Consider the following 12,279-nt stretch of genomic DNA (forward strand, 5'->3'; position numbering starts at 1 on the left):
TTTTACTTACATAGCTGAAATCAGTTCAGAGTTCGCAGATGCAAGATGCTGAACAACATACACTGCCACAGCCTGACTTAAAAGGCCCTCATTATGCCTTGGAGAGGACATCTAGAATTCATCTAACTTCCTAAAATCTTGTCCTAGCATAAATGAGGCAAGACTTGTAGGGAATATTTTAATTAAAATAGATGCGCGCACACACACACAAGGAACCACCACTGGAGTTACTCCACTGTAAGCAATTCACATCCCAGCTGTCAGGCTACAGAAGGCTGGTCTGGATCAATCCTTAAAAGTGACCAAGCACAAGTTTGGAAATTCCCCAAACAGCACTCCAGAGAACCAGTGCTTCCTGATTCACAAGGAGGCCTCAAGAACTGCTGGCTGTACCAGCTTTCAGTCCACAAGCAGAACAGAGGAAGCTGTCAACTGTCATCAAAAATCCCCTACTCTCTTTTAAAGAAGGATCATCTTCCAATTTTTAGCATCACCTTCCTATTACAGCTGACTTCACCACATTATTCTCTAATCTTCCAGCCCATTACTCCTTCCTCCAGCCTCCTATATGTAGTGTCTAACCTCCCTTGCAGACAGCTCCACACAAACCCTTCTAAGTGAACAAAGGTGAAGAGCAGTAGTATGCAATGGTAGTCTCATGTACACAGACTAGTGGGATGCAAGGACAGCATAATTAACACCTATAAAATTATGACTGCAGAAGGAAAACATAAGGTTTGTGACCGAACAACATACTCACTTTTGCTCCCTTACAGGCACATGGCAACAATTTTCACTTGCAAGTATTAGAATACTTGTGAAATCACACACACACTAAAGAGAATGAAAAAATAGAAAGACAGTAATTGAGATGACTGTGGAAGGGGCAATGTACTCTGGGAGCAGAACATGAAAGATTTTTCAGGTCTTGTGCAAAAAAAGGTGTTTTATGTAGCTAGTTTTATGCTTACAGATAACATAGTACTTGCTCAGAAATTGAGTGGATGTGCCAGAACTACGAAGCACACCAAGATTTTATAAAAAGCAATCATGCTTGCCTGAAGGTGCAGCACTTTGTCCAAAGAACAGTTTTAAGTCAGCTCTCAATTGTTTCAGAACACAAACTGAGGGAAATGAATGCTCTGCAGCTACAGCCGAGCCCACTCAACACAGGAAGGAACTGCACTGAGCCAGTTATAAAGGAAAGTCTATGGCCTCCAGCACCCTTCCTCCACCCCTATTGACCAAATTACTTTGGAAACAGAAAAAAACTTCAACACTTGCAATGTAGCTGCAATGCAAAACATTCTTCCTTGTAGTTTCTTGCCTAAACATCAGCTACTGTAATACTTGCCTGAACTATGACTAAAAGGAAATCACGCTAACTCTATCCCATTACTTCTTTGTCTGAAAAGGTAGTGGCCTCACAGTATTCAAGTGAGGAACAGTGCAGCATGACAAGCATTGCGTGAGCGCTTCCTCTCAAACATTAATTTTCAAAGGTCTGATTGCAATCCTCCTAGCCAACACCATGCAACAGCTACTGCAAGATTCACCAAAAATAGTCACATTTTAAGTAAATTTAATTATTCTCCTAACCCAAAATATCTTTCTAGATCTTCCATCACCTGAACAGAACACTTCAGCATTTGAAGTGATTTTTGCACCCAAATATTTAGAACAGTTACAACTCAGAATGCTACACCTAATTCCTTCACTGCATTCAGTGTATTTCATGTCACACAAGATGTGTAAAGGTTTTTGAGAAATGGAAAAAACAAAACACCCCCCCCCCCCATTTTGTAAAAACCTGCTGAAAAACAGAACATCAGGTTCATCTGCAATGTCTTTAGAAGAAGCCAGAAAGCTCTTCCTAAACCATTTACAGGGCTGGAAAGAACAGAAGACAACAGATAAACTTTTATGTTTCTTCTGTGGACCTGCTTCTACTACCAGCCATCACTATAAAGACAAAACCAAGTTGAACAACAGTGTTGTCAAACTGTAATCAATTTCTACCCACACCTGGAAGAAAACCCCCACTAATGATAAGTTGTCTTCTTAAGTGACAAAATTATTCTTGATGAAAAGCAGCTGTCCCCTTGATAATGAGGCTGAAGATTGAGTGTTGCATTTATTCTGAATATGCGGACATTTAGCATTCCTGCTCATGCTTTTTGCTCTGGAAAGACAACTATTTTTTCAGCACTCACTTCTGAGAAATGAGTGTCACCTTAAGAGTAGTTAAACCAGTATACTGAATTAGACCTGCAAGCCCAACAAATCAGTAATAAGACAGTTTCAAAGAAAAACATGGCTAGAGAACAGCATAAACTGAATTTATTTTATAAAAATTACTATTTCAACACAAAAATTTACTGTCCAGTAGATCTATAGAAACCCTAAGTCTGTCCTGGCCATTGTTGGCAGTTTTACACAAGTCTGAAGTTTTCTGCAGAGAACAGCAAGCATGCTAGCTAATCAAAGTATCATTGTATTAAAAAAAACCCCAACTATCCACAGAAGTCCTTTATAGGATCATCCGGTTATTTCTTCGCATAAGTGATTTTCATGGCATGAGACGGAGTAATCTTGAATCCTTGCAGAGCATCTCGAGCAGCTCCTGCTTGATTCTCGTTTTCAAACTCCACAAATGCAATGTCATGGCGCCCAGGCACTAAGCGTACCTCTTTGAATCCAGGAAACCTTTAAAATAAGGTCAAAGAATCAGATAACACTTCCTAGCTTGATAATATATCTCTCTTCAGTAGCCGTTAAGACCTTATCATAAGCATCTACTAGTATAAGTTACTACTAATGAAAGGTTTAAATTGAAGGGTTTTACATGTCCAGTCCTTAGAACCATGCCTCAATCAAGGATCATTACGTGGAAGCAATTTAATCAGTCTTGTACACATACAGAAGCAACTAAAGCTAGTTTTAAAACTGCTCCTGCTGTCGTAGTCTTTAACATTAAAGTCCCCAGCTTAAATCCGGTGCAGATTGATAGTAGATAACTCACACAATCAAAACCAGCTATGAAAAAATAGGATTTGCTTTCTGCACCAAGTCATCAGGACTGACATCTGTAATCTTGGCAGTAAGACAAAGAACTGGAATACTTTCAGAAGAAACTCTTGTTTCTAAAAAGTCAGCTTGCCAACTGAGAAAAAGCATACAGGTAACAGAAGAATTCAAAGGAGAAGTTGTCTCTAGTCAAAACTTACTGATTGAACAACATGGACAGCATCATCTCATTTGTTTCCTCAGGCAAGTTATTAAGGAAAAGGATATAGTTTGGCGGGTTATCAGGCACCTGCAACAACAGAAGATCAAAGCTCAGGAGATTATACACAGCTATCTGTTCCTCTGCATCTGTCTGCATGATTATTTGAACCAAGACTCACATATCCTTAGTTTCGCTTGTTAACGCTGCTAGCTGGACTTCAGTATACCTTCATGCAATATGCAGACAAGAGCCCTGTGGCTCTTTTACATGTATTTGGAGAGACTCTTATTTCCACAAAAATCACAGTAACGTATTCTTAGATGTCATATTTAAATTCAACAACTCAACAGGTGATACTGCAGTACTGTCAGCAATGCCAGGGGCGGGACCCAGGTGCCTAACCACTGGCTGTGATGCTGTCCAAGACACCTTTATGGCAGTGGAAGAACCTATGAAACCTTGCATCCTTCCCGAAGAACAGCCGGAGGCCAAGATAAATACCCTGTTCATCTGCAGTAGTACCAAAATACCGAGTATCTTTGGGCAGCTGAAACCCACAAAACCCACATGGTTTTACTACAGTACTTTATTCAAATTTGGTAATTAGAAACCCCATTAGATTTAAAGCTTTAGAGCCTTTAACAGATTTGCCCGCTAATATGAATTTGTAGCAACTCACCAGACACAAGGCTGAGTAGTCAGTTTGCTGACACTGGACTGAAAGGCTGGAATCTCCCTAAGTCATCAAGGAGATTACAAAAATAAAAAGAAGCTGGACACCACAACTTCAAACGTCCTAATAATGGTGCCAAATAAGTTAATGCCTCAGCAGAACAATTCCCTTCAGCTGATGGAAATATGCCAGGCAGTGCCATTAGAAAATAAACTTCTGAAGTTCAAACAAATGCCTCAATATTCAATATTGTGCTTCAATGCAAACTGACATAAACATATTGTGCCTTGTTACAAATGATACCCTAAAGAAAGCCCAGTCTGGGGGAAAGATATTTTCCCCTGTGGATTATGTATGCAATTCTCAATGATAGTACTCAAGAAAGATGCAGGGCAGGCAAAGATATTCTTCTACAGTATTTGCCCTCCTGCAAATCCTGGCTCTTTAGTACCTCCACTTCTAACACACAGGAATCATTCAGAAGGTCAGTGAGCAGACAAGATCAGTGAAGCGTAGGGAGCTGTTGCTACATCTCCACACAATCCTTTGGAAAATAAGACACATACAAGAAAAAAAAAAAAAGTGAGCAGAGGACACCCAAACTCCTGAAAGGAAGCTTTTCAGCAGATATGCTGGCACCCTGTGCAGTCTTCCTTCTCCTTTTCTACTACTAGAACAAAACACGTTAAAGGGAATTTATTAACAATGGAAAAAAAAAAAAAAAAAGAATCCATCAACTGATACTAAGCACAGTCCAAATTTAAGAATCAAGTAGTTAATAGTGCAGTTTCCTGTGAAATAACGAGAAACTACAGATTTTCATTTCATGTCAACCAGATATTGTAAAAGTGAGATTTCTTTTGTTTGTCTACTGTGATTCAGCTGTTAGACAAGTGCCTCAGAACAAAAAGGAAGCTGTAAAATATAGCCTCAAGTTTCCATGTGCAAGAAACTATTATTCATAGAGAATAATTTTAAACATTAGTGCTTTTAGTCACAAAAAAATAAAAGCATTACCTGCTGATTCTGTGCTGCTGTCCCTGGGGCACTGGCTGAATTTTGTGTTGCTCCCTAGTAAATAAGCACAAAATAGTTTTACAAAGGTGTTCTGTTAGAAACTCTGTACAACTCAAGAAGTATGTTAAGGTTTTCCTAAGCTACAATCCAAGGAACATTTGTTGCTTATGAGATACTTCCTGAAGGGAAACATATAGCACGTGAATTTTGCTGAACTCTTAAAACGAGGCAATCAAATAAAAACCATCAGTAGTATCTTATCTGACTAATGGCCAAGTCAGCAGATACATCAAATCACTATTTCTCCACATGATAAAATTTGGTTTAGTAGACAGGAAGGAAGTAGTTCTGAAAATGAAGGCCTAAAAAGGACATACCTATTAGGAGAAAAATAGGTATTTCCACTGAGGACTCCAGTTTAGCAAAGATAACCAAAGTTCCTACCATTACAGCTAGTAGCAATTATTTCTTCTTAAGATATTTGTATGTAACGATTGATTTTTTTAATAAATGCTGAGAAATCTGAATATTCTACCTAGAAATGCTTTCTATGGACACTTATCTCTCCTTGATAACAGTTTGTGCCTTAGCAGGAAGTGTAGTTAAATACAATATTCAAACTCTGTGCCTTGACGTTTTCTGCTATACTTCAGCACAAAAATTACTAAGTGTTGTTAGTTTAGGCCAGGCCAACCCTTAGTGGACATATATTCCAAGCCAAGTCCTTTTCATCTAGCTGTAAATTAGTTATCTTGTTTCCATTTACCATTCTTCAGTGCTTATAGAGCAAACAGGGCATTAAAACACTGAAGGGAAAAGCTGGCTGAGCACTTGAAGCTGGCATTAAAGATAAGCACACACCCCTTGGTTTTTTCCTTTTTAAAAAGGAGGTTAGTTTCTACTTTGGTTTATTGTACCTTTGCCCTACATCTTTATTTTTACCTGGTAATAGCAAAAGAGGGGAAAAAGAAAAAAAAAAAAAAAAAAAAAAAAAAAGAACAGCAAGGACTATATGATCAGCCCCTTCTCCTTCAACTTTTAATGAGTACTCAAGAGCACTAGATATCAATAGACCACAATTTAGGGAATTGAGAAGTACCAAAAGACAATACTTAGTCCTAAAAAAAAATAATTTAAAATAGCTTTTGTGTGTGTTTGTTTTTTCTTTTTTAAACAGAGAAGCAGCTTACCTGGATAACCTTTTTATTTGCTGCATTTGCTGACTGCTCCAGAGATTTGGCCTTCTTCTTTTCCTTCCTTTTTTCCTTATCAGCAAAAGTACCACGCATTTTAGAGATGATATCAGAGTCTGTTTTTGCATACTGAATACGCTTTGTAAAAAGAAAAAAAAACCAGTACATTTTGCATTTAATAATAATGAACATTTTGTACCACTTTCATTAACTGTTTTACTGTGCATTTACACATTTTTCTGCAGGAACTTCTTATATTAAAAACTTTGTTATAAACTGTAGGAATGCTTACAGAGTATCTAATCCTCATAATTAATTCTGAACATAACTACAGAACTCAAAAAATCCTAAGATGGAAATTAATCACTTTAACTCATTGGAATTGGAACTCTATTCATCTAACAGCATTTTTTTAACATCTGTCAAGGTAACAGATGTACAAAGCAATATAAGGACATTTGACAAAATAGGCATTAGCTTCTACTAAAAAACCTGAGGGTTTTTTAACCCTATTTTAAGGGGAGTTAAAATTTTAGTGATTTCTTAGATCTCTGCAGAAAACTGAGTTCAGCAAAACTTAGACTTCTTAAATAGAAAGGAAAGTACCTGCCTTAATCCAACCTGGATTGCATAAATTGTGTCAGCAGCACAACAGTGCTGGTTTTCTGACAAAGGCTGCCCCATGCACTAGTTGGGGGGTAAACAGATTCAGCTATGAGTATACAGGTGTGCAACATTATATATGCACACAATCCTATCCCTTTTACTATCAAAGACTACCTCAATACAAAATTACACAGCAGTTGAAGAATTTTTTTTTAATGCTTTTATTTAGTGCTTAGATAGAGTATGCATGCTGCAGGCAATATTAAAAGAGGGAAGTATGCCCAAAAGCTTATGAAGTCTTAATCTTTTTATTTCCTATTGAGTTTTACTAAGCACAAAACTCTTCAAGGGTAAACAACAGAACTGAGCTTGCACAATTCCTTGCTGAGGATTTCATTACAGAATCCTAAAGTGTTAATAAGCTCATGGCTCAGCAACACAAGAACCGTCTGTGCTCTCCTTAATGATCAAAGCCATGAGCTGAAAGCCAGTATTAATATATCCACCCATCACTGAAGTCAAGTGGGCCATTTGCATGTATCATTATGTCTCACAAATAGTTGCAGAATTAAGAGATACCTAATTATCCAAGCAGGCAACAACAATGTATCAATTGTTGTGCTATTCTGTACCTTATCAGGTACATTATTAAATCACGTTCTATCAAACAGCCATGTACTTGCTTCACTGAAGTTATACTGAAATTCAGTTATGTGGTTCGGTGATCTGATGCATGCCAAGCAGAACTAGCCATCGATTTAAAAAATATAGATCTCTGGTCACATCTGTTGATTTCTGTAAAGTAAAACTGCAGAGATCTTCATGCTGCTCACTATTACCTCAAAAAGTCAGCATCATATTCTAGCTATTTATTATGACTATTCAATAACATTACAGAATTAATTAGAACAGTTCAACAGAAGACATGATGAGTAAAATGGAAGTATCTAAGATCTTAAAACCTTTAATGCAGCACAGAAAAACATAAAGCCATCACTTAGGAAACCTAAAAGCTAAGTTCAGCCTCTGTATGTGTTTTAACTACAGTCTCTCTGGCATCCCTCTAGCTTGCATAAATACATATATTTATCAGGACATGACGTGACTGAGTAACAGTACATTAATTCACAAGGCACAAGTACGAAAACACTGTATCGTACTATGGCAAATTTTTTTCTTTAAAAAGCTAACAAAATAACCTACCATTGGTTTCCCATAAAATGGAAAGCCTTGTAGTTGTCTCAAAGCATTAGTAGACGATCCAAGTTCTTTAAATATAACAAAAGCCTGTCCTCTCATCTTCATAGTCTTTAACGCTACAATGTCGACCACATGACCGAACTGTGAGAATAACGCATACAGGGACCTCTTCAGTTCTGTTGACAATATGAAAAAATAGATTTTAACAGGTTGCATGCAAATGTCCACTTCTACAGAGTTCGCTGTCCTTCAGGAACAATATTTTTTGCCAGCTTTAGCTCACACAGTGATATGTTACGTGAGTTTAGTCAAAACTATTGCATAAGTACATGTTTATTTGCCCAGTTTTTGTAAGCTGGTGTATAATGCTTGGTTTCACACCTCAAGTATTCAGTTAGTGAAAAAGCTGTACCACCATCCATTCTACCATTCTAAGAAAGCAAAGATTACACAAGGATATGTATATAGATTTTTTCATATACACATATACACACACCTTCTCACACATTCAAGTGTGATGTATGACGGCCATCAAAGACTGATGAGAAATCAATACTGTAACACCTAACAGTGAAGAGGTATGACTTAAAACAAGAACACAGCAAAATAGTAACTACTTAAAGGCTAATTAAATTTGGAATTTTTGCTTCTGTTTAATCAATTCTCTTACACACATGAAATATATTTTCATATTTTGCATCCGAATACGTTTTTGTATGATCACACTGTACCTTACAACTGCAATGGATTTATTTTCATTATTTAAGATCACCTGACTACATGCCAAATTAAACCTTACTCTTATCCAATCAAGCTAAATAAATCCTCTGCATTGCGTGATTATTCTAACTCACAAATCTTATATTTGAAATATTTCAGCAACAGAAGAGAGCTGGTTCTTGTTTATTGCTGTTGAGACTTGATAATACCAGCCCACTGTCACTTTCTCCAGCTGCTCTTGACCAACCATAGCGTTATATTTTTTAAAAAAGTTTTCTTATCAAAACACCTTCCTTAAAAATAACTTCAAAACCTGTATTAAAAAAAAAAAATCACACTTGTAAGCTTTACAGGTAATTTGAAATCCTACATTTAAAAGTTATAATGACACAATTTCATAATGGAGACTTACTAGTTTATAGGGCACTTAACAGGCTACAAACAAAGGCCCAAGTTAAATTTATTCAGTGGAACCACCCTGACAAGTTAATAAGTAATTTCTCAGCAAAGCTGTTTCCACTCTCAGATCTCTCTCTGAAGGACCCTGAAGAAACATTTAAGTAGTGCTAGTTTGATCCAGCCACTCGGTTCACAAACAATAACAAATAAATTACCATGATGACTTTAGATTACCAGCTAAGCATGGGTATTATGCAGACATTGAATATGCAGCCTCTCTCTCTCTCTCTGCAGTAACTGCAAGGCATTGTCTGCCACGCTCACTGCTTTTGCATGGTGCTAAAACAAATGAGGAGCACACAGATGTTCCCACATTTCAGCGAGAGGGGACTGCTGACCACTGAAACGTATGCCAACACGCCTGTTGGCATTCATCGGATATTCCGATTACTCCTACTGTTACAGCTCCTCAGCGACGAGCAAACCTAACCTATACAACTAGCTTCAGAACTACAGTAGAAAGGCAATCAGAAGCTTCCTTGGAAATACGGGCCCTGGTTTACAAAAAGACTTAAACGATGTGCTACGTTCGTTGACTTTGGCGGCTGCTCCATTACAAGCAGCCGTTTGCCGAGAGCTCGGAGCGCGACCCCCGGCCGTACGGCACTTCAGAGCTCCGGGAGACCCCGAAGCCACGGCACTGCCAAAACGCCAGCCGCTGGAGCAGCGACGAGTGCACGGCCGGGGATGGAAGTCGGCCCCATGTGACGAAGTTCGCCTTCTAGAGGCGAGTCACACACCCCGATACCTTCTTTCTTAATCTTGTCGTTGATGTTGTTGATGTAGATGGTGTGGTTCGGCCTGATGTCCATCCTCGGGGGCGGCTGCAGACCTGCCTGCGGGCAGAGCACATGCGGGAGCCGTTGGCGGGGGCCGAGGCGCGGTCCGAGCCCTCGGGGAGGAGAGCTGCCAGCGCCGGCAGCACCCCAGCCCCCGGCAGCGCCGCGCACCCTCCGCCGCGGGACCCGGGGCGGGGCCCAGGGGGCTGCCCGCTTTCCCGCGGGCCGCACGCACGCCCCGCTCCTAGCCTCCCTTCTCTTCCCCTCCCCTCCCCGCGCGGCGGGTCGCTAGGACGGCGGGACAGGTGCTCCGGGGAGGCGGCTCGCCATCCCTCCTCCCTCCCGCCCGCCTGCCTAAGCCCGAGACCCAGGCGGCCGCCCGCCTCACCTCCTCCCGTCAAGATGGCGGCCGGCCCGTCCCATCCCGCGTGCGCGGGGACGCGGCGCAAGCGGCGGAGCTGCTCCCGCAGCAATCGATGTGCCGAGCGCCGGCGCCTCGATGCCGAGGGGCGCCTGCGCAGCCCGTCCGCCGCAGGGGTTGCCCTGCTGGCGCCGTGTTGGTTGAGCTGCTAAGTCCTGCCGCTGCTGCCGGCGTGTGCTCACACTGTAAGGGCAGCGAGGTAAAAGGGGAAACGGGTCATAAAGCCTCTCGACAAGCGGCTCGGTTTAAGTAACGTGGGGTAGTAACCGATGTCGGTTATTTGCTCCCGGGCCTCACCACAGAGGCTAAGCAACCTGCAGGCGTGCCTGGTCTCGTGGCGGCCTCAGGGCCCGGAGGCCCTGCTGCCCCAGTGGGTCTCGCCCGGCGCCTCCGCCCAGGCCGGAGAAGTGTCGTGCTCGGTCCGCGGTCTGGTGAAGCCCTCAGAAACGCCTCGGAAGCTCGGTCTGTCTTTAGATTAGTCCCAGGGTGAGAGAGGGTAGTAGCTGGGCCTCCGCGGAAATCACAGCGAGGCTTGAAACTGACCGAAGTGGGGATTCCCTGCCCCAGATTTTACCTCTGCTTTGTTCCAAAAGAGCAATAAGTAAAGTTAGCTGTGATGCTTATGTCTTCACTGTTAACACTTCATAGCAGCTTGTGGAGAATGAAGAGAAGTAGTAGCTTGAAAGTGCCTGTAGACATTCATTAGCTAACATTTGGGTTTAGTTTCAGTATTGAAAAGGCAATATATCTGAGCATGTAACTTCTTGAACGTACTTTGGAAATCCTTGTGCTAGCAGTAGCTCAGGATAAATAAACAGAGCAGAGATTGAGCCTTTGAATTTTTGGAATAATTTTGCAGGCTGCATCCCTTCATTTATATGAATAATTCTGCAGGCTTTTTCAGAAACAATTCCAAGCGGTGAAGGTTTAACCTGGTTGCATATCAAAAAGAAGTTCTTCGCAGGGGGGGAAACAATAAGATAGCTCTTACTTAAACCATAAATTATGTTTGGACAGTTCATCTCTTTGTAGCAGGAATGCTAGGTAAAGACTTCGTGGTTCAGTTACATTTCAGGAAAAAAACTGTTACTTCCATATTCTAGAGTTTGCTTGAGTAAAAAGAAAATCTGGTATTTAGGAAGCCTATAATAAACAACATGGATTTAAGTGAGTTGAATATAAAAGAAAAAAAAGCTGTTGGTTGAGATGTTATTTACTGGTGGAAGAGAACAATGTGTTCTTCAGTTGTTTATGGCATTGCATGGTATGGGAAACGGTGTGCCAGTACGATGCTGTATGCAATGTATACATGCCACAAATTCAAGTGATAGGCAGCAGTTCGGGTAAGGTTTTAGGATCCTATTTCTTTTTCTTCATTTATTGTCATAGAAGTAGTTAAGATAAAGCATAACTTTGAAATCCAAGCACTAACAATACATTAAAACACTTTTTCAGAAAGGCTGACTGTGGTATTTTATGTGTTGATCAGCAGTATAGTTCATGTAACTTAATAGTTTAGTAACAACGTTCAAAACTACTTACTGAGTCAACATAGCTAAGAGAATTTGTCGTGTAGAATCAAAAATACTGACATATAAATGGTTTTTAAAACAAAGTCCTTAAACTGTTCATAGAGAAGACACTCTAAGGAAAACAAACACATGAAAAACCTCAACCTGACACAAAGTAAGGAAGAATTCATGGCTTCTATAATTCTTCCAGTGGAGCATGCCACACTCATACTTGGTCAGAGTCACTTTAAGCACAGCTGATTTATTCTTGCAGAATTTGAATGCAATAAAGCGGAAAAGCTGTGTCCTGTTCCTCAGGCGGGATTTCACACTCTGCCTGCCAGTTCAATAGAAGTGACATTCATTCCTCAGGTTGGCTTTCCCTCACTTCTCCTCAAGGTTTATTTGGGTTACTTTTGTTTTCTTAATCCCGAAACAGAGAGGTAGAGTGCTCTGATACTCACTAAAATG

At 40.5% G+C, this 12,279-nt stretch overlaps 1 protein-coding gene across 3 annotated transcripts; it reads right to left on the reverse strand.

Annotated features, from left to right (window-relative positions):
- Positions 1-2,321: 2,321 nt before the first annotated feature.
- SNRPB2 (small nuclear ribonucleoprotein polypeptide B) lies at positions 2,322-10,337 on the reverse strand. Of its 3 annotated transcripts, none has more exons than XM_010574788.1 (7): positions 10,265-10,337; positions 9,846-9,933; positions 7,922-8,094; positions 6,110-6,250; positions 4,920-4,973; positions 3,228-3,316; positions 2,322-2,706 (listed from the first exon to the last, which is right to left on the reverse strand). In XM_010574788.1, the coding sequence occupies exons 2-7, from the start codon at positions 9,907-9,909 to the stop codon at positions 2,547-2,549; spliced, it is 681 nt and encodes a 226-aa protein (XP_010573090.1). In that variant the 5' UTR covers positions 9,910-9,933; positions 10,265-10,337; the 3' UTR covers positions 2,322-2,546. The 3 variants fall into 3 exon arrangements, with proteins under 3 accessions (XP_010573090.1, XP_010573091.1, XP_010573089.1); XM_010574789.1 differs by lacking the exon at positions 10,265-10,337 and adding an exon at positions 10,112-10,117; XM_010574787.1 differs by lacking the exon at positions 10,265-10,337 and having other exon boundaries at positions 9,846-10,047.
- Positions 10,338-12,279: the final 1,942 nt, after the last annotated feature.

The sequence above is a fragment of the Haliaeetus leucocephalus genome, unplaced genomic scaffold, assembly GCF_000737465.1.
Source record: "Haliaeetus leucocephalus isolate CR32 unplaced genomic scaffold, Haliaeetus_leucocephalus-4.0 Scaffold450, whole genome shotgun sequence".
NCBI classification, from domain to species: domain Eukaryota; kingdom Metazoa; phylum Chordata; class Aves; order Accipitriformes; family Accipitridae; genus Haliaeetus; species Haliaeetus leucocephalus.